This window comes from Synchiropus splendidus, chromosome 8, assembly GCF_027744825.2.
Source record: "Synchiropus splendidus isolate RoL2022-P1 chromosome 8, RoL_Sspl_1.0, whole genome shotgun sequence".
NCBI classification, from domain to species: Eukaryota; Metazoa; Chordata; class Actinopteri; order Syngnathiformes; family Callionymidae; genus Synchiropus; species Synchiropus splendidus.
Window position 1 is genome coordinate 4136042 of NC_071341.1, and position 22896 is coordinate 4158937.

At 40.4% G+C, this 22896-nt stretch overlaps 1 protein-coding gene across 3 annotated transcripts in view; it reads right to left on the minus strand.

The window, feature by feature from the left end:
* The window catches only part of nf1a (neurofibromin 1a), a 98113-nt gene that overhangs the window by 16319 nt on the left and 58898 nt on the right, over positions 1 to 22896 (minus strand). For 2 of the 3 annotated variants that reach the window (XM_053873074.1, XM_053873073.1), the window contains exons 30-45: positions 22690 to 22752; positions 17406 to 17564; positions 15654 to 15751; positions 13374 to 13520; positions 12819 to 12965; positions 12454 to 12564; positions 8421 to 8853; positions 8002 to 8342; positions 7382 to 7584; positions 4839 to 5032; positions 4623 to 4763; positions 2520 to 2799; positions 2231 to 2445; positions 858 to 919; positions 624 to 765; positions 351 to 452 (exon numbers count right to left, since the gene is read on the minus strand). In XM_053873074.1, coding sequence (XP_053729049.1) covers positions 351 to 452; positions 624 to 765; positions 858 to 919; positions 2231 to 2445; positions 2520 to 2799; positions 4623 to 4763; positions 4839 to 5032; positions 7382 to 7584; positions 8002 to 8342; positions 8421 to 8853; positions 12454 to 12564; positions 12819 to 12965; positions 13374 to 13520; positions 15654 to 15751; positions 17406 to 17564; positions 22690 to 22752 — 2838 coding nt within the window. The remainder of the gene's footprint in view (positions 1 to 350; positions 453 to 623; positions 766 to 857; positions 920 to 2230; positions 2446 to 2519; positions 2800 to 4622; positions 4764 to 4838; positions 5033 to 7381; positions 7585 to 8001; positions 8343 to 8420; positions 8854 to 12453; positions 12565 to 12818; positions 12966 to 13373; positions 13521 to 15653; positions 15752 to 17405; positions 17565 to 22689; positions 22753 to 22896) is intronic. The other variant, XM_053873075.1, reaches the window with a different exon arrangement.

Below are 22896 nucleotides of genomic sequence, written 5' to 3' on the forward strand. Positions count from 1 at the left end.
TGTGTACAAGGCATGGAATAGAATGAAAATGTATTTATCATTGACTTCATTCATTTATCATTAGCACAGAAATTACAACATTTATCATGATAAATGTGGACAGGTGTCTTTTATAAAGGTAACAAGTTCAAAGTACAGTTAATACTGTAATGAAACTAAACAAAAGCACAGTCCTATAAAAATTTATATTTTTATAGGACTGTGCGTGTAAAAACGGTGCAAGAACATGGACAGGACAGCTCGTTTCGACAGTTGAGGATGTGGGGCTTCGGCTGCGACCACCTCAAAGGTTAACTCAACATTGAGAATATATGCAGACATCCAAGAGTTCTGGCGAACTGTCGGCATACCTTGCAGAGTAGAGGCTGCAGCTTGGTCAGTGCAATTACAGTGGCCTCAATCAACACTTGGCTGTTGTAATTGTCGGGACCCTTCAAGCAACTTTCAAGACTCTGGAAAGCAAGGAAATGGGAAATGGCAATCAAAGGTTTGATAGTTAGATCACTAAGTCAATGTACAATTTTAAGGAAAAGTCTGTCACCAATTTTGAACTGAACATAGGTGGTGAGAGGGTTTTTTTAATACATTTGATGCAGAAACTAATGATAGACATGTGCTCTCACTCGGTCAATGCTGAGCAGAGGACTGGCTTTGCTCAGGATGCGAATGATCTGCTTGATCTGGCCATGGCTCACACGTTTACTGATACATCCAAACACAACCAGGGCTCGGGGCTGAAGGGATGGGTTGTACTGGAATGCAAACCTGAATACAAAACAAACACACACACAAGCACACACAATCAGAAAACCACTGAACAGAAAAAAAGCATAAAAAACAAAATAAATATGTCTTACTTCTGAGCCAACTCAGTCCACTGGTCCAACCACTTACTCCCGGGAATGTCCCTCATACAAGCCTGTCCAGGTTGCAAGTAAAGTCAAAGACGATGTGGTCAGAAAAGAATAATGACAAATTCATACTAATATTAATATTAAGTGAGGGGAAAAAAATCAACTGCGCATAAAGCAGTAGTATGGGTATACATGAGCTGAAGAAATACAAGCCGGCTTTTGTATAAAATTGATACTGTCATACTGACAATCTGGAGTACTTTACCTGGATTGCTATGCCTACGACCCAGTGAAACAATCTTACACATCAACGGCACCAGGGAAAACGACTGGATGAGACAAACGTCACACCGAGTGAAACTATGTTGTTCATTGCCTGTGGGAGTGTAGGGTGGTGTAGTAGTAGTAACTATGCCAGGTTGTTGAGTGGCAGTGCATTTTTGGCTCTGCTACTGTCATTTACTGACGGCAGCGCTATAGCAGACACAGCAGATTCCAGCCAATAGATCACTTGTGTACAATACAACTAAGTACCAGCAGCCTGAGTTTTCCTACAGGCTTGTTTTGTCTTAGTGTAGTGGATCGGTACAAGCAGATTCAGGTGCCGCTATTGCTGTTAAATGAGCACAGAATCTAACACAAAATGGTGGTTTATTCAGATATCCACCACTGTGTATATGGCACCTTAATTTTCAAACAAGAAAGGGCTGGCTGCTGATGTAATCCCACTCTCACCTTGAATCCTGTCACTCTTATACCACAAATCCCCACTGTATCTGTCCTGAACAGTGCTAAAATACTTCACTGATGCTCCTGACTAACTCATCACCCTCCACTCTAGGAACTCTAGATTATCTTAAGCATTCTTCTGATCAATAAAAACTGCAACTCATTCTCAAACATATGATTTGAAGCCATCTTGCTGCTCACTGATGATCTGACCACATCTGTTGGCCTGACCTCATCAACTCTGTCGCACATTTGTAAGGCTCATCAACTTGAACCCCCGATAGAGTAGTTAGTAGTCAGCATTCCCATTCCCAACATTCAGCCTTCCCCAACAAAAAAACGATCAATGTTCCCTGTAATCTTTTCATTTCAAGGTTTGAATATAATTGGATTGTACAACACAGACCAGTGAGGTTATCCCATTAAACCGGATGCTGAATTATATAAACCTGCGAGCATCCACACATATGTGGAAAAAGTATATTTTAAAACGAGAGAGGGAGAGAGTGAGTCAGAGAGAGAGAGATAGAGAGAAAGAGAAAGAGCGAGAGAGAATAGACCAGTAAGTAATAAAGACAACTTGACTGCAACTGCAAGATATTGACAATTAAACAACCATAAGTTAGAAAACACGTGATAAGACAGACCTCCATGATTTCCAACAAGGCCTCTGTGACTGTCTCAAGAGAAGACAGGGCAAATGTCTCCCTCTCATAAGACCCAGGCGAGAAGGACCGGTCTCTGTAGCTGGAGCGGAAAGCGATGACAGCAGCTGACTTGACTTTACTGATACCAAAAAGCAAGTAAAACTTTGGTAGTGAAAACTCAGTCAAGCTCAGCCGCAGGACCTGCTTGGTCTCCTCTGAAAAATCATGCAAGCGTAATATAAGTAAGACGATGCTTAAGTAATCATCGTTGGGATTTTTTTGTGCTCACCATTGAAGTTGAGCTGGGAGCATGTGCAGAGTGAATGGATGATATTGATGACCAAACCATGGGTCGAGGCTCTAAGAGAAAGGGGTCCAGTTGCTACCAGCAGAGTCACAACGTGAAACAAATATGGCAAATGAGCTGCAACATCCAGTGAGTTATTGAATGACAGCATGAGCATATAGCGAGCTAAGATGGCGATATCGTCCCACATCAGGTGTTGCTCCAGTGTTGGTGTTGGTGACAGACAAGTCTTATCGATGATCTTACACATCCGGCCAATTACCTGTCACAGAACAGAAGAGGAGGTCACAGAACCCCGTCATTATATAATTTCAATACAGTACAGAGTGCATGTACCATGACATACACAGTATCAGTCCTTATCCTCAGATGAGCATCATCTGCCTCTTCTAGACTAGAGCAGATTATGTCCATGACATATTTTGAGTTCATCATTTTAGTTGAACACTTTCAAAACAAAAAAAGATAATACGGTGGCCACCTACAAATGGGAGGACACTTGACCTTTGATTCCTGATGATTCAGCTATTCTTCTGAACCATTGAAAAATGAACTACATAAATGTAAATATACTGTATGTATGATAGGATTTGGGTGCATGAACAAAGATTTGCCTTCAGTCTTAATAACAGCTGTTTGTCACCTGCCAGCTTTAATAATGGGAGGGTGAATATTGTTCACTTGATTCTGCAGCTGAAAAACAGCACCTGACTGACTATCAAGTGATGATACCCCTAAGACACCTGACACCTGAAAAAGTGTCCTCTTGATTGGTTGGAACCCTAACCCTAACCCTTTGTGGAATAGTTTGCCCACTCCTGCATTGGACAAATGCTTTTGTCACATACTGGAACACCAATTAACTCATTTTTGGATGAATAACACACTGAAGTTCCTGGTGTCCATGCCAAGAATGGTGAAAAAGATATGTACTGAGGGAGGAAGAAAATATTTAAACACCCGTCTCACGTGACAGTGGGCGGTTTCACACTGCGCGTTCTGTCTGAGAGCTCAGCTCAAAAGTCCGAGATGTGAAAGTATGCAAGTCGGGTATTGGCTGCGGACTTGATCCTTGATGCACCTTGTCTCGGGAAACTATCCACGGAAGGAGAGCTTCCCGCCTCTGGTGACTCTGTGCCAGATGCCAGAAACTATGTGTACAGCGCGACTCCACAAAAACATGAAAAATGCCGGGCAATAAAGGGTCTGATCGCTGTCTGGGCGGACAACAGTGTTTAAAAACTCTCTGAACACTGAGGTGTGCAAGCCGAGACTGGTTCTGTGGAGGAGCGCAGCAGTACGGGAATCATGATCTGTCCAAGTGTTTTGGCCTTTATTAAACTGATATGCACCCAATTTTAATGACAGACAGATTTGCTTAAATGAATAATGCTGCACTCTCAGTCACTGTTTTCACTGCTGTGATCTCACAGCTATCTGCATGAGGAGAACAGCGAGGAGGAAGACACTGATTTTTCCCAAGTTGCTGAAGATTACCAGACTACTAATTAATCATTTCTGAACATCTTCTCAATTGTTAGTCATCTCGCTCACATTGTTCAATGAGTTGTGAGAGCGGTGTGGATAAGTCAAGACGCTTTGTATTGCACAGCTTGTTTCGACTATTTCTTTGTAAAATAAACATGAAAACACTCTTTAATGTTAGCCACATTCTGTTACAGCCCTTGTGGAGGTCTGTTATCCATCAATATCTGACATGATAACTCGTAGTGCAAAGCATAGAAATAAGGTGGTTAGCCCTGCTCAATAGGTTGTCACGGGGTGATGATGACTTCCTTGAGACGTGCTACACTGTGGGTCACAAAGCAGCTATTTTGGGCAGAGCGCCGCCAGCTGGCGAGGGAAAAAAAAGACATGCCAGAGGCGCGACGCTACACAGCCAGGGACATAACCCGCAGTGTGAAACCGCCCAGTATGTCATGCGGTTCTGCCATTACATTAAAAGAGATATGTTGCAGCAGAGGTGCTCTCGCTGTGAGAGAATCATTCATGCTACTCAGAGAACCAGGGTTACAAAAGTAACCCTCAATCTTCCAAACCTAAACCCACCCCACGGATGTTTACCTTGCTTGAGACCAGCTTGACATTTCCAGATGCCAGCGCAACAGCTGTATCCGCCATGACCTCTGCTTTAATGGAACCCAGCCCTCCTGTGGCACTGGTCTTTATAAAGCTATCTAGCACCACATCCAAAAGGTCCGTGATCTGAGGACAGAAAAGGAGCAAATATATGAATATGAATCATATGAATCCGTTCGGAAAAAAATGTGGCACACATACCTGGCCCAAGCTGCCCCAGATCTTTGCTTGAATGGATGGATACATCTGTTTCTCATTGATGGTCATGGTTATGAGCTTGTCCAAAATTGCTGTAACACGCTGACGCTTGCCGTCATCTTTATGCTTACAAAAGTGAACCAGGTTGAGTAGCCATGGCGTCATGTACTCTAGACACAGGTGCTTTAGCTCAATACCTGCAGAGAGCAGTACAGTCAGCTTCTCAAAGTCAAGCCTACTGTAGGATAGGAAGTACAGTAGGAGCAGTTCAATTGTTCCCCTCCCAGCACTGCTCCAGCCTAGTCCCAGCAGAGTTACAGCACAGTTACAGTGGCTGGAGTGACCCCCCCTCTGCTTGAGGGAGTGTCTTTGAATAATGTAAACTCCACTTACTCATTGAGCTGTGAACTGAACTGGCACCTTCTTTTCATACACAAAGCCCAGAGTGATGAGTGAAAGCTGGTCTCACACCAACTTCAGTTGTGTTATAAGACAACTCCAGTGTGATTAGGGTTCCATACATCATCCCTCCACTCAGTGAAGAGGCCCAGGTCTCAGGAATAGGTTACTTGGAGCCCATCTGCTGCAAGCTTGAGGTCATGAGATAAGTTCTTCATGCCATTTCCATTCTTAAATGTTGTAAATGGTGGTGTGCCGTTGTATCTGTAACTTTTAATTTTAATACAAAAGCTCACTGCACCGTTATTTCAATCGTTTTTCATTTTATTTTAATAGATCCACTCATTCAAGTCCGGTGACTCTGGTGGAGTTTTGACCCAGCTGATCGCTTCGGATGCCATGCATGCTCCAGCAGCAGTATGTTTTGGATCATTGTCCTTGACAAAGCGGTGGTTTGATCCCAAATGTCTTCTTATGCATGCCACAGCACGCTCTTTAAGGATATACAGCAGGGGTGGCAAACCAGTCTGTGGCAAACCTGTGTTGTTGAAAAGAGCCACATCTACAAATACGTCAGGCTGTAAGGCTCAGCTGGTCATGTGACTAAGAGGCAGTATCGCGGTTAAAGCACATCCCTGTGTGTCACAAGTATGTTGATTCGCTTCCGGCATATGTCTCTTCTGCATGTATTTTTAAAATTCAATACACTTTACTGTGATTGTCCTTGAAATGTCAAGTGGCGTAGATAGAAATGTGTGCGCCATTTATTTTACTTATATATTGTATAACAGCTCTTACTTTTTCATCTTATTTCCTGTACAAATGATCATCTCAACAGCAACTTGACCAAAATCGCAGCCAGTTTGGCCGCTCATTTGATGAAGAGCTGCACAAAACTGGGGAAAGAGCTGTGGGTTGGCCAGGTCTGATCTATCTGTTCTCATTTACTTACAGGTATATCTGTTCATGAGCAAGGGGCTCTCAGGTAACACAAAACAAAAGTGTCTTTGACTTGGTGTGACGTCATTATTCTTATGCGAATATTTGTCAGAGGGAGGCAGAGCAGCATACAACCCTTTTGGAATTGTATATGACCTCAAAAAACGCAATAAACACACCCAATTCAGACATCCCTGTCCAACAAGTCAAGTGGCCTGGATTATCATTTATTTACACTGCACAAATACGGGCATTTGCCTTTTGGCATGGGTGTTTGCTTGGTTCACCCATACTAAAACCTGCCCAGTGTTGGTCATCTTAGCATAAAAAGTAGTTAGTTACAGTTACAAATTACTTCACCATGACTCAGTTGCAAGAACTGTCAGAATCACAAATTATTTTATAGTTGTACCTTTTTCTTTCAGCTTGTCCCTTCAGGGGTTCGCCACAGCGGATCATCTTCCTCTATCTCACCTGTCCTCTGCTTACTCTTCTCTGAAACCTACAAACTTCATACCTACACCTCTCTAGCTTATCTACCACTTGCGCCCTGCTCTTACCACAGATCACAATCTCATCTGCAAACATCATCGTCCAGGGGGCTTCTTGTCTAACCTCATCTGTCAACCTGTCCATAACCATCACAAACAAGAAGGGGCTCAGAACTGAGCCTTGGTGCAGTTCCACCTCCACCTTGAACTCCACTTGCAGCACACCTCCCCACTGTCTTACTCCTGGCATATCGTGCATACTTCTCTGCCACTCCAGTCTTCCCCACAACTCTTCTCGTCACTCTGCCGTATGCTTTGTCCAGGTCCACAAAGACACAATGGAGCTTCTTCTGACCTTCTCTGTACTTCTTCATGAACATCCTCAAAAACACAGCATCTGTGGTGCTCTTTTTTTTGGCATGAAGCCGAAACTGATATTATGTGGCAGTTAAATTTTATTGTTTTATTATTTAATTTTCTTTTTTTTTTTTTTTTTTTTTTTTTTTTTTTTAGCTGGACAAATGCAATGATTCAGTTTTCTGGGTTGTCAAGCATCTGTGCTCAGCTTTGGATTTAATGCAACACCTTTGGGTCCAGTATTGAGAATTTCTTAATTACTTTAGAATAATGCAAACCACTTTCAAATTGGATTCAACAACATTTCATGATTATTAATATTCATAGAAGTGGTATTGTCACTCAATTACTGGGACTTACTAGATTTGCTGAAGCCAGAGATGCATTCCTCCAGAAACTCCAGCGTGAGGTGAGGCTCATTGGCAGCCAGTGTCTTGCTAATGGAAACAATAAAGAGTGTGTTGTTGGCTGGGATGCAGAGCCCTGACGTTTCCAGCAGCTGCCCCTCAATCTTCAAGTTGAAAGTGCATGTCAGGGCACACAAAAGATTATAGGCAGCAGATCTGTGACACAAAAGCAATACATGTTTTTAGTTTTATGCAACTACATGTTGTCAGGTGTAAGTCTTAACATACATCTCCAAAAAAACAACGGATATATATATATATATATATATATATATATATATATACACTTCTGACTGAGTAATTGGGTAATACATGGAAACACTTGAACAGTGTTTGTTTTGAACAGGATTGCTTCACCTTCATGTTATGTAGTGGTTGGGTGTAGGTTTGTGTTTGTGTGATTGTTTTTAGGAAACACTATATATATATATATATATATATATATATATATATATATATATATATATATATATATATATATATATATATATATATATATATATATATACAGATATATATCTGTCCCCAATATGTTGAAGGCCACAAGTGAAAAATGCAGAACATTGTACTGACCTAAGGCTGGGATCGGAGCTGCCGAGGTTGAGCAAAGCAATGTTTAAGAGAGTACCAGGGACATCTTTGGGTCTGATCTTGGTGTGTTGGGGGATGGAGTCAGGTTGAGAGAGCTCCCAACGTGTTCGGATGTGTATGATGGACTGGACAATAGCATCACACTCCTGATGCATGAATGTCAGAGGTGTACCTTGGTTGGCCATAGTCAGGGTGAACTGGCTCTCGTCTACCAGACAAATTTCCTCAATCTCTGAGGCATAGTAGACATCGTTCAGGAAGACTGGCTGGCCAAGAACCCTGGTTCGCTCAGCAGAGGTCACCTGCACAGCTGTCGAACCAACCTGAACATATGAGAAGAAATAACATTGATATTGCCTGAAAAAACACTTAGTAAAATCATTCACCAAAGGAACACCCACCTTAATTGAGACTTTTGTATCTTTGTGGGCCAACTTTAGGGCATTATGAAATACTTTGAGATCTTCTTCAAGAGTCAGTGTGGCTGCAGGAAGCTTTTGCTGGTCAGCTTCAATGTGTTCAGCCAATTTGGCCGGAGAGTCAATAAACTGAAGACGCTTGCTCCCCTTTAGGCCAGTCAGCAGCCGCTCATGATATTTGGTGTACTCTCTGACCCATGTGTTACAGTTGTACACATAAACAGCTGCCACATTCTCGTAAGCAAAGCCAGGAAAGACCACAAACCACTTTGAAAGGAAATCAGTCTTGAAGCGATTGCTGGGCCCCACATGGGTCAGGTCTACCACAATCTCATATGGCTTGGCATAGTATGGCTTCAAAGTGAGGAGGACGTGGTAAATAAGCAGGTCTCCATTTATTTGGCCAGTTTTGAATCTAAGAAAAAAAAAAAAAAACAACATTTGCTTTGTTTTTCAGGAAAGACACGTTCAAAAACTAAGGGACAACAATAGCCATTACAGTTCAGCATTAAACATTACATTCAAGAACATCTACATTGTATGAATGAATTAATGCTTATTTTAATCCCCCATCAAACATGAATTACTACTGTATACTGCGATGCATTAACCACATTCAACACAAAGGGATGTAAATAACACTTTTAACCTGACATTTGCTGGCATGTAGCAAGCTGAGGCACAGAATGTATGAGTTGTATGGAAATTCCTAGAATTTTCAAAGTTCTTTGGCCTGAAATATCTATCGACTTTTTTCCTTTAGCACTAACACTGACAATAAACTTGGAAGTTAGTCTCAAAAATACATGTGAAATAAAACTGAAACTGTTATTTTAAATAAAATACTAAATCATGGTATATTTTGTCATATTGCCCACCCCTTTCCAGAGACATTTTTAAACAAATCAATTTTCTGCAATTTGTTCCTGCAAATAGCATGCCAAAACAGCAGAATGTCAGTCGCTAAAGACTTTCACAAACTAGAAGGGTTTTTCTACGAGAAAAAAAGGTTGAAAAATACTGCTCTAAGCCAATGGGAGCTGCATTTGGGCAGCTGCAGCACACTCTCTGCATTGGACCATGATGGCTTGCAGAGCTCTCCTCCAACTCTGTGTTTGATAGATGATCGGAGCGGGACAGTCGTGGAGAGTATGGAGGACTTTCATTATTGTATCTTTAATACAATACACTTTTAATAATGACATTAGTTGACCATGAACTGGTGCTGGTTTTGTTACACTGAGTGGTCCAAAATCGGATTTCTGATGCGGTTTTCTGACTTCTAATCAGTTCAACACATGCAGGGTCTCCCATTGTGCTGCCACTTCTTAAAAATTGTTGATAATTGGATATTCAACGGACATCCACCCCAGTATTAGCAATGTCATCCACAGTATGTTTGGGGACAGCATTACCATGAATTACAACAAAAAGATGATAACAACAACAAACATGGAGGATTCCCAGAGCAAAAACAATATTTGCTTTGCAATCTGATGTTTTTCACTACACAATGGCCAGGGTTTCCAACACTCTGAATGTACTTGAAATTCTGATAAAATTGAAATTCTTGTTCTTACAAATATTATCAAGACATTAAAAGAGCTTTAGTTTTAATAAGGTGAATATAGCCACCATTGTGATATAATGTGCTATTGTCAAACTGATGCAAAATAAACAATAGTTTGTTGCTTAAATGTATGTGTGGGTCCACCATTTGATTCAGTAGTATACCAAATACATTCAAATTGAAATTGTGGCATCTTGTTGCCAATATTCTTGCCAATAAACTAACAATTCATTGAGATGAATTAATCAGATGTAATTAATTAGATTTGTTTTTAATTGAATCCCACCCCTATTACAAACACAAGAGGGTTCTACAAGAGACGAGTAACATTGAATTCCTCATCTCTACACTTCATTAACTATTATATTCCAAAAACAATTGATTTGGGGACAAACCCCACTAGACTCAACTCAGCTTTCAGAAGAGACTGTAATTTGTCATAGCAGAACGTGGCTGATAAGAGAGCATTTTTGACTGGAGAAACAATGTTCAATAACACTGAAGAAGTTTAATGACTAATGGCTAAAAAGCATTAGAGCTGCTTACAAAATAAATATGAAAAAATATTAGGCGCACCGAAGCAACCAAACCAAAAGGTATGTCTGGAGCCCTGCTACAGGGTAAAACAGAATATCTTAAGAGGGAGAACACAGTATTGAGTCAGCTTGTTGACAAAAACGCAGCCTCAAAAATCTCAACTGATGGTCATGAGGAGACAATTGCCCACACGGAAGCCAAAGTAAGAGCTTATATTCTCAGTGCCAGAAGACACGGAAGCTGATCTCAGGCACTTCACAAAGGACCTAAGACTTCAAGAACGGGGGATACATTCAGTTTTATCAGGACAGCATGCCTGGCCAGAAACGTCACTGTAAAGACTCTTCCCTGCAAAGCTCAGGTCATGTGGTGATCTACAAAAACCCAGAGGAGGCTTTTCATGCCTACTGCTGCATCACCAAAAGAGACAAGCAATGAGGAGTATGACTGACTGAGAGTTACACATTCAGAAACCTTCTGAAGTCATAAAGAATAGTCAAGGAAGTGTAACAACACACTCAAAAAGATTTATGATTCATACATGTTAAAGTGATCAGCTTCTGTGCTATTACTGTATCCATCCATACACTGAAGTTTACTTACAGGACTCTGGAAATCAAAATGGACTGCTATAAAGGCACCTAACCTGTCTGGGAAAAGAGAATACAAAAAAGGTGCAGAAATCATAAGAACTGGTCTTTAGCTCAAGTTGATGATGAATGAGTTGCTGTTGAATGTATATTTCATGTGGGATTGGAATAAACATTCAACACTGACAACAACCCGATACCAGTGGGCACAAAATCCGAGGGATGGACCAGTCTGCCACTGAATGTGCTGCACAGTGCCAACAGGGTGTCCTGGAGGGTGTGAGAAAGGCGGGTCATCAAGGATGACAGCTTGGACACAGTCTTCCTGTCTCGAACCTCCTTCACTAAGTCTAATGAGCAGCGCAGGACTGAGCTGGCCCTCTTCACCAGTCTGACCAGTCTTCCTGTCTCTGTTTGTGACGCTGCCCGCCCAGCAGATGACTCAATTGAAAATGGATGATACCACCGGAGTCATCGAAGGTCCTAAGCAACGTTTCCTGCACTCCAAAGGACCTGAGCGAAAACAGCCTGCTCTCCCTTCTTTTGAAAAGAGCATTCATGTTTTTAGTCCAGTCCAGTTTACAGATCAGGTGAACACCCAGGTACTTCAGTACCTATCAGTACCAAAGATGTTCATCGGTGCAGGTGAAAAGGGTTGGCGCCTGCTGAGGTTCACCTCCAGCTCCTTGGTTTTACCCCTGTTGATCTGGAGGTGGTTTCTCAGGCACCAGTGCTCAAAGTCATGCGTCATGTCCCTGCACTCTGTCGTCTCCGTCCTTAATGAGACAGATGATTGCAGAGTCATCAGAGAACTTCTGCAGGTGGCAAGATGGAGTGTTGTGGGTCATGTCTACAGTGTAGAGGGTGAAGAGGGACGGTGCAGCAAAGCATCAAACACCGTACCTCAGGTACAGGATAGTACCACATTTGCACGCAAACATGCCTACGCATATGACACGTATGCCCTAGTGTCAGTACACCTAAAGCATCCAGACAATGTGGAAAGTTCCACTTATCCATTTCATCCAGTTGGTGGTCATCTTAAAATACAGAGGATGGCTCTCTGTATACACCCACACTTCAGCATAAACATAGTGAAAGTCCCCTGGGCATAGAAAATTATTTCATTGTGACCATGTTGAGTGATGAAAATAGAATATACAACAGAGGGTTATGATTAAGAAAGTTGTCTTGATTTTGTCTGAGGTTAAGTAATTATTGCATTATTGAAGAATTGTGAAGTCACATCTTTATAAAACAAATTTCAATGAAAGTGTAGCATAATAGTTACGTCTTTGAATTCAATCTTGGATCTTACCTTCGAGCCACATAGTAAAAGACTGGGTTTCCATTCCTTGAGGTCCCTGCCTGGTAGAAGATGTTGAGGGTCTTCAATGCTTTAAACTCTTCTTTTTCATGAACCTGGTGTCTGGACACAAACCAATAGTATTGAACCGTAGTATTGAAGTATCATACACACCGTAAAGCAATATCAAAGTGGAATCTGATTTCATCATTTTCAAAGTCAGAATTTTCTCAGTACTCAGTACTTGGTCAACACAAAGTTATTTTTGAATAATCAAAGCTTTATAGTGTACTTCACTAAGGGTAAGGGTTCACACAAAAATACAGAAAACAAATAAACTTGCAGAAATTAAAATAAATTGCATGTAAGGTTCCAACCTTGTCATAAACTCCTCAAACTTGGAGCTGGTCAGGTTGAGGCTGGACCAATGTGTATCAGCCACAGGTTTGTGTTCTGGAGGACCCAAATAAGCTAACAGAGTGGCCATCTTGTCAAATGGTCTCCTGCCCACAGCCTTGTGGTCTCTGAAAATATTAATACACATACATATTATCCACTACATTGCCCCATGGGTCAACCCCAATTTTCACACAAATTTGTATATGGTCAGTTTTTGACTGTCTGCACGGAAACAAGTCTATAAGGTAAACCAAACTTGATCAGCTGTGCATGTCGGATGATCTTGTAGGAGCAGGACATGGATTGAGCCCTGGCAGTAACACTTGCTCAAGAGATGGTTAGTGTGTTTCCCAACCCACAGAAACTCAGAAATCGTCAAATAGTGGACACCCAGAGAACTGTCTGGCATTTTAACATCAAGCAAGACTAACTCAGACAAACCAACATTTAGATTTGCAAGTAATAAGCTCACTGGACAAAAACATGCGTTATATTATAGATGATGAGATCACATTCTCTGAACTCTATCTGACCTGTTGCTTGACAGGTACTGGCCAATTCTCTCTTGGTTGTTCCACAGCAAGCGGTGAAGGGCCAGAACATTACCATCACTGATGAAGGAAAGACTGTGGTTTACTGAGTCACTGGGAGGGGAGTCAGAGGCAATGTCCAAGAAAAACCTGTGGGGACAAGACAAGCCACTGACATCAAGAGACTTCACCCACTAGACAAGCTCTAAAGTAATTGATGTTGTGGCTCATTGCTGTACAATCTGAGAGTAACAAAAAAATCCCTTTTGATTTTCATCTATATTTATGATCAAATCTTTCTCTGGTCTCACTTAATTTCTAGCTGAATAAAAACTGTGAAAATACACTGTTTAAAAAGACTTCGAGTGCAGTCTTTTCAAGTGTTTACTGTAAGTTAGGCGCTACCCGGCAAACTCTCAAAATGAGACAGAAATGTTTTATTCATTTATGTAACTTTATTCTAACTGTTATGGAAATTGTACAAAAAGGCCTTTGGGAGGAGCGGCGTAATATTTTATTTCAGATTTTCCTGACTTTTGTATGCTTAAAAAGTTTTAAATCATTGTCATCACTTTAAGTTTAATTTGGTGCTCAATACTGAAATAAATGTACAGAAAGAATTGCTCATAAATAACTATGGCGTCCCAAAGCGGCCAAATAAATAAATAAAAACAAATAAAATTGAAATCGTGGCCACGAATTAAGTAAAATGTGCACACAATATATTCATTCATGTCGACAAAATACATATTCAAGGGAACAATTTGAGGAAACAAATTAATTAATTAATTTGTGGGAACAAAATAATAAAATGTGGCTAGGAAGTAAGCGCAAATCGAGTGCAGCTTCACCAACACGGACACCTACACCTGCACCTGCATTAGGCTATGAGGGCCAGCATTGGCCAATGTGGTTGACCAATTAAGTTGAGTTGCATGTTTTGTTCAAATGCTTTCACAAACTAAGGCATCTATATAACCAGATCTTTATTTTTCTACTTTGGCAATTCCTCCAATAGTTGCTCGATTACGCTGCATGTAACTTGTTAGATTGGGTCATTCGTCACAATCCTGTGTTTATCAGACATAATATGCAGTGAAGCGAAGCAACTTAATGGAACGAGTGGGAAGGGCGCTGTTTAAGGCCCTCACAACCATCTTTTGGATGTGATTCTTTGGACACTTGCCACTCTTGGAACGCCGTGATCATGGCTTCAGCAATGTCCGCAGTGGGGGTCCTATGCTGAATTAGAGTTGATTAAAACTTGCCTGAGAGACATCAATTCAGACATCTGAGTGGATAAGCACATTCCCCGATCGTATCCATGACGTCAAACCAAATAAGAACTTAATATCTATTTAAATATATGGGAGAATGGTGTGCGCTGCAATGGACTGGCGAACTGTCCAGGGTATATTCCTGCCTCTCGCCCAATGACCGCTGGGATAGACTCCAGAAAGGACTAAGCGGTGGTTAATTAAAGAATATATATGTATATATACACTGTAGAATTCCACGTCGTAGCTTCACCGATAAAGCAATCTGGTCCTCAATATTCAGTGAAGACTCAGTAATAATAGCTTTATGCAATGTAAGGGTTTTCAGAATGTCATTGTAGTTCATTCTAAGCCTAAAACAAAACTCAATCATGGTGTCCCAGTTTGTCGTGCTGCTCAACCGTCTCTACCTTCATGAAGATGGATGATTGCTGGTGCTAGAGAAGGTGTGTTTGATTTGTGCCTACTTTGTGGCCACAATTTAGCATTTCGTTCCCACAAATTAGTACTTATTTGTCTCAAATTAGTACTTTGTTCTAGGGATGCTCCGATTAGGATTTTTGCTGCCGATCAACGATACCAATCAGTCAGAGTGACAATCTGCAAATTTCGATCATTCAATTTCAAATTCAAATTACCAGGCGGAAACACCCTTTCCATGGAAACCAGTATGATGACAGTACGAGTGGGACATTGTACAAGCACGAATAATTGGAGGAATTTAGGGCGTCCTACTGAGAAAAACTTGTGGGTGTCTTGACTTGAGGGTTTTGCTGGGGACGCCTGACAACCCCCGCTAACAAAAAGCCTGTCAACAGATATCAAAATTATAAAGTTTTTTTTTGGTCGAGACCCAATAGAACGAGACATCAGATGTGGAAATGGCCAAAAATGACCAAAAACTTATTTGGGTGTTTCCAATAATACACATTGCTTCTAGATTTCTTCCAGTTATAATGGTCAATGGTCACAATCATTTCAATATTGCACAGGATTGGTCCCTCACCTGCGCGCTGCATCAAAATTGCTCTTCACAAAGTCATTAAAAGGCCTCATGTGCTCCTCCTTAGTAAACAAGACATGATTGGCAATGCTCTGCAGAATCTGTAAAAATGACAATAATGGAAAAATCATCAAAACAGGTATTTTATGTTTTAAGATATATGACTGCTTGGCAACTTTGTGAACAAATACACTCGGCAGTAGAATGAAATGGATAAATACAATTCATAACAACACACGTTTTCACAACAATACTTTAAAGGGGACCGTACGTCCAGTATTATGTTTAAATGTTAAAGCTTTGCAAAACGACTGCTTTGTTCAAAACACTCTGTTAAACTATCATGATCATGAATGTCAATCACCTGTTCCTTTAAGTAAAGTGTCTGAAGCGGTCTCTTTTCAATGAAAGGGGGGGGGGGATTTGCAACAATGTTTTTTAGTTCACAAATTCACAGTTCATAGCAAAAAAAATAGTTTGTGGTTTTTAGTGGTAAACCTCAGCAGCTCCACTGGAGAGACTCACATATTCTGACATCAAAGTTTAGAACCAGGATAAGTGTGTGAAAAAGTTCCTTGATTGTGCAGAAGTGCTTTGCCATGACCCCCGCATCTGTCAAACGCTCCTGACTGCATTTCCTGCATCAGTCAGCAGATTCAGATGCTAGGTGAGAAACTACAGCAGGGACACGATCTTAAACGGAGCTGCAGCTTTTAGGATTTTAGCAAATACTGTGTTCCTCCAGCTCCCAGATAAAAACACAGCACTTCACCTATCAGGAACATATTTAGCAGTGGTTAAAAAGTTGCTCCATGAAGGGTAAGCGCCTCTGTTTACAGTAAGATGAGCGTTATCAACCCCATAATTCTTTCTGGGTCACATGAATATGCTTTCCTGACATCACAATCCATCCCAATTTGCATAATTCATATTGAGGAAACTAAACTGAGTGAAATACTGTAAGTTAATATTGAAGTCACATCACACAGTTGAAGGCGTTGTATACTTGTATACTGAGATTTTTGTGCCAGGATGGATCAGGCAAAAATGAATGAGGAATATGCTTCTTCCATTGCCTACTCACTGAAACAATGATATCTATCCCATATTTCATTTTAATATGATCACTCGAGAAACTAATGAAGGCCTGGATCGTACCTTTTTTTTTTTTTCCCCTCAGGAATCAGACAACTGCAGCGCATGAATGATGTTCCCAATAGGACAGTACAAAATCAAAAGAAAGCAGTGTAAAATGGTGACTGATACACTGTCTCAACAATCGCAGTTATTATATACAGTTACAGGCACTTACAATCTTTGTTTTGAAGCCTTGACAAAGACACAGGAATGTCTTAACAGACATTACATAAAGCACATTTGATGCTTGAAAGATGCAAAGGGGCATTAAGTCGGTAGGTGAAGCCATGGGTTGGTGAGACTATAAGATGCCCTTTTGGAACATGTGGAGCGTTGAGAACTTGAAGCAAAAACTTGACTGTGGCAACTAAACCCAATATAGTCACATGAGAGGTAAAAGGAAAACATATTGAACATGCAAACATTTTTATATGTACATCCAACTGGCAAGTGAACTAAGGAAAAAAAAATACAAATACGTATATAAATGTTGCACGGATATACGAAACAAACTAAAAGTTCATAACAAGCCAGTATGTACACATCTTCGTTTAGCAATGGCCTTGAAAACATGTAACACCATGGATTTATTATCCTTGGTGTCCCATGCTCATTTACCTTAGACATTAGCTTTAGGCCTCGTTCAATCCTGGGCAGTGGTTTCTTATCCAAAATGCCAGCTTCGTATGGGGACACGATGGCTGGATTGACAAAACGTAAAAACATGGCACTACCGACAGCGCCAATGCTGTTCTGCGGAAATCGCTGACTCACCACCTGTGTGAAGAAGGATTCAAGCATTAGTGATGAGACAAAAACAATGGGAAACAGAGAAAGAAAAAACAAGTGTTCAAAGTAGGAGACCAGGTTGTGTTAGTAAAACTAAGAGTTATTTGAAATGGATTTAAAAGAGGGATTACATATTCTATGAAACTATCAATATGGTAATTAGAAAGGTAAAAGAAAAAGGGAAACTCCAAATCAGTTAAATATGTTCTGAAAGGCAAATCATCAAGGAAGGCAAAAAAAAATCTTTTTCTGTATCCAAGTTGAATGTATTCAATAAAACTGTGAAAAAGAATATGATGAGAAAAAAAAATCCTCTCATGATAGAAGAAGAAAGTGACATCACAGGTGTGAATTGAATCTTAGAAAGCAACTACTATGGGAACATAATAGAAAATAGTGAATGTGAAAATGTGAAAAATGGTTTCAATTCTTGTCATTGGTAACTTTTCATTTTCCTTTTTTTATTTTTTAAAACACAACCATTATTACTTTTTATGTGATTTAAAAGCAAAACAAACACACAAAAAATGGATTTGAAACATCAAGACAGAAATATTATCAAACGCATGCAGATAATGTAATGAAAACAGTCTATCACAAGCCACTTTTCGGGCTTGGTGGAACAGAGACTATTCCCACTAATTTAAGCAATGAAAAATAAATAAATCCCAAGACGCCCACCGAACTATGCTTAGTGTTGTTTACAAGTTAACTGGGAACAGAAAACCGGACTACCACACTTTTACAGCATGTTAATCACTCTATCTGGAATTGAACAGAGGAGGAGCTTGGTTGTCACCCAGGGTTCCAAATGATCATGGCTATCCATGCAGGACAGCAGCATTATTATTGTGATGAGGCCCTGATTTCACGAGGGGAAAGAAGAGAAAGATATAATGGTTGCATGCCGCACAGAACTCCAGGTGCCAGGTGGTGCATCACTGCTAAAACGGCATAAAGCCCCTGCGAGCACCTGTAAAACAATGCTTATATTTTGGCTCAAGAACTTTAAAATACAACTAATACGAGCTACGAGAGTAGAGCCCACAGTGGGCTTTGTTTGGCCTCCAGCACAGCTCTTACACCTCCTTATTAGACAGAGTTGTCATCCCCTCTAACAGCTCTAATCCTAGAGTGCTTCTCCAGGTCTTAAACTCCATGACAACACCTACTGTACCACTACATTTGACCTTTGTGACAGATTACAGTTCTTTGTCAACAAGGTAATCAATATTAGACAACAAATAACCCCTCTGAACACCATTTCACTGACTAACCTAACTATCTCCTATATGAAGCCAACCACATGCAGCCACCATATCCTTCCCACACACTTCAAAAAAGAGATTTTAGATGTCGTTGGGCTCACAATTTTATCAATCGTTAATCAGTCCTTTTCTGAAGGTACACCCAACAGCTTTTAGACATCCAACAACACTGAAAGAAATCCAGTCTAGCCTCTGATGATATGAGTAACTTCAATACCAGCAGCAAGTTCCGTTCTTAGATAAGGTCTGAAAAAAATAGTGACTCCTTAAACTGTGGATGCATCAGAACTCATTTAATTCAGTTAGTGCAGCTTTCTATACTGTTGATCACAGAATTTTAAACCACCTTTGTTCCTTGCTGGAACTTGAAGACACTGCTCTGAACTGGTTCCTGCCATACCTCTGAGGCAGGACATCTTTAGTCAGATCCACAGCCGAATTTGCCTGGGGTGTGCCATAAGGTTAGATTTTAGATCCCATTCTATTTTCAATGCCATGCTACCCCTTTGGAAAATCATCCAATGTCCCCACATTTTTCCAGTGCTACATAGATGCCACATAGATGTATTAACCCCATAAAGAATTATCAAGATGTGGCTGATGTTCTAGCGTGTTTATATTTAAATCTAGATGTGACAAAGACTTCACGATCAGGGTTCCTCAACTCTGGAACAGTCTGCCAGAGCAGATCCGAAACACAACATGTAACTAAAAAGAAAAGAAACCAGTGTGATGACACTACGAGTAGGGCGTTATACAGCAGTAATGACAGGAAATTTAGGGCGTCCTGCAGTGGGCGTTTTTTTTTTCACGTTTTGCAGTTCAGGATGTCCCAAGGACACACATACAACCCCTTAGCTAAAAGCCTGATGATTATTATTATATTATTATTATTATTATAACACCTCTACATGAAACCCTGACAGTCCAGCAACTGCAATTGAAAAAACAAGGAAGAAAATCAGGAACACAACAAAAGAATGACACAGTAATTCTGATATGTGAATAACAACACATTTATTTTGCAGCCGATCACGCTCATCTAATCTAATGACAATTATTTAATGTACGTTTTTTTGAACATGCTCTCTTTTATGTGATGCAATTAGCTCTGACCTGAATTCTTGTCTATATTCTATCAATGTCTTGTCAAAGGAAGTAGAAGAGGCTCAGTTGAGAAGAGGGAAAGTCGTGCGATGCTACTTCAAGAAGATCGGGGGTAAGGGGCTGGGGACCACAAAGAGGTGGGAGGACGTGGAGCAAAACGCCACCCTCAATAAGGTGTTCCATGGTGTCCTCAGGAACCTGGTAAAGGCTATGAGGGAGTGGAGGGAAGGAATCTTCCAAAGTCCTTCTCATTAATTAAGAAGGTTGAGAGATTGTAATGAAGGCTGAATTCAAATGTATGGACCAGACTGCTTGGATGTGCAGGCAGGAATGTGGGGGTGGGACCATCAGAGCACCTAGACTCCTGAAGAGCCAACCCATGACATAACTTCAGTTTTAAAACACATTGATATATATTTGCATTTATGTAATAATCGTCTCATTTCCTGAAAAAGCATCCTGGATGTAATAACCTGGGAATGGCTCATCTAGTTGATTCTGGCATGTATATTACTTGTTTTCTCAGAGTACGGTGCCAGGTGGCACAACGTGACCCACACAAACAAAATCACATTATTATTGATTTTGGAGACTTAGTCAAATGAAGGAGAAAAAAAAAGGTCACGTGGACTTCTTCACTCAATTTGTTGCGTATGTCTCAACACTCTCTTTCTCCCATAAGAATGGATACTCAGTGGAGGGACAGTTGGACAACTGGAAAGTAAGCACGATACAGACAACTAAACCCACTGGGCCTTCCACAGATAAGGCTTTAATAAAAACAGAGCCCGCACATGAGGATAAATCTTCACACAGTTCAGTTCCTCAGCTCAGGATCGTGAAAGAATCGCTCTATCCACAAACATGTTTTACATTTACAATTGTAGTCCCTGCCCATTCTTCAGTGTCTATAGCTGCACCAGGCTCATGTTTTAGGTAAAACGTATACCCTGAACACTTCATTATCTGACAGATAACCTAAATAACCGACAGAGGCAACAGTGTTCAGTGTACAGCATATGGCAATCAATCTATAAGTTCACAAGTATCACGGAGGGATTGGTGGAGATAGTAATGGTGTTGATGCTTCTTCACATTGAAGCCAGTCTAGATTACAGTAGCCTCTGTAACATCCCTTCCACCCTGAAAAGTGCATGAAAAGGGTTGACCCCCACCTTGATGTGGCACTTGGACAGGTTCACCCCGAACACTGGGTCTCATCTCCCACTGAGACGTTGCTTGCCTCCTCATCTTTTCTCAGACAGCTATGAAGATGAGGAGCACTTTTTTGCTGAAGTGGGAGCTTCTGCTGTAATCATATACGCCCTCAGATTTGTGGAACCCACTGGCCGGACACCAATAAGTGTGGCCTGAAGTGGACATAAAGTAAGTCTCACTGAAGAGGTATTCATGAGCCCCACCACTCAGTTAAGTATTTCAAAAAGTTGATTCATGTGCTTTGATAGCCGTTCTAAAATTTTATTTTAAAAGTATTGGATAATTCACGTATATTGACATATGTCAATATGTCAATGTCAGTAATGAAAATTGCTAAATTCCCATCACGATTTTCAACTTTTATAAACTATTATGGTCAGTCACCATTTAACTAATGCCTACAAGCCTACAAAGCTCATCTGAAAGAAAGAATAAAGAACAATACATAGCCAATATATTTGTAAATAAATGTTTTGTATTTTTACGGTTGGTATGGTAAGCTAAAAAGTTAAAAGTTAGATAAAAAGCTTAAGAAGTGTGGGCCCCCAAAAGCAAATGGATCTAGTTTCAGTAAGAAGATACCTTGGAAATATCCGTTTTACTTTTTACCCAAAAGGAAGAGAACTAATCTAATCAGTGGGATGACGTTCAACATAACCATGTCATCTGAATCATAGCATAGCAATCAGAGAGAGAGAGAGATCAAGAGCAGAAACTGTCACTTCCATTTTCACCACAGTTTTACTTGTAATCAGTTTTGTCAATAAAATGCATGGCAATGTGATCAGTCAAAATTTTTTCATTCATGTATTTGGTAAACACTGCCACCTCCAGTCGTTGGGCACTCAATGAAAACATGTTCATAACCTTGTTAGAGAGCCATTGGACAATTGTCTTCAACAAACTGCAGTTGAATATCGTCCTTACTTGCATGTCAATGTGGTAAAGCTGTATGATGGACAGAAGGTGGAGAGGCAGCCAAGTATCACCAGTGGAGGATAAGAAACAGACACGACATTGTGAATGTGTCCAAATGCAGCATGAAGGAGGTTTGATCAGCATTTTTAAAAATCCCGCACAGATCACCCATCTGCATCATCATCCAGAATTAGAGCCAATCGTAGTAGACATTAAAAAAAAGAAACCCCTTGCACCTCATTCGCTAAACACACCTAATGTACAGTAAATGCATTATATTAGGTAATTTCAACAAAACATTGCCATATCCAGATGATGGCCAAGTCAGTCGTGGTAGGGTCACATGCAGGGTTATGAAACATCAAAGGTGAGAGTTGTGATCAGCCACAGAAATAATCTAAAAATGACCCTATGAAGTGATAAATGCATCTTAAATGACAATGTAGAATTTAAAATCAATTCACATTCTCAATTATGATTTTCACATGGATGAAGAAAGGTTTCAGAAAAACACCAATTTAAAAAAAAAAAAGAAAAAAAAAGAAAAAAGTTTCAATTTATTTGTTGTTGGCTTTACGGGAAAATAGATTTTCCAAACTTACTGATTTTTTGTTTTCCTTTTTTTCTTTTACTGTTGCCTTATTCAGAAGAGAGTGGCAAGTAGCCTACAGAACAGAGATGAGCACATGGTCACAGCACCGGCTACACAGATACAGTATACATCATCTATATGTACACACAATAACAAATTAAATGCAAAATAGGCAAAAGACAGCTACTTGTATGGGTAGCAAACACATGCATGCACA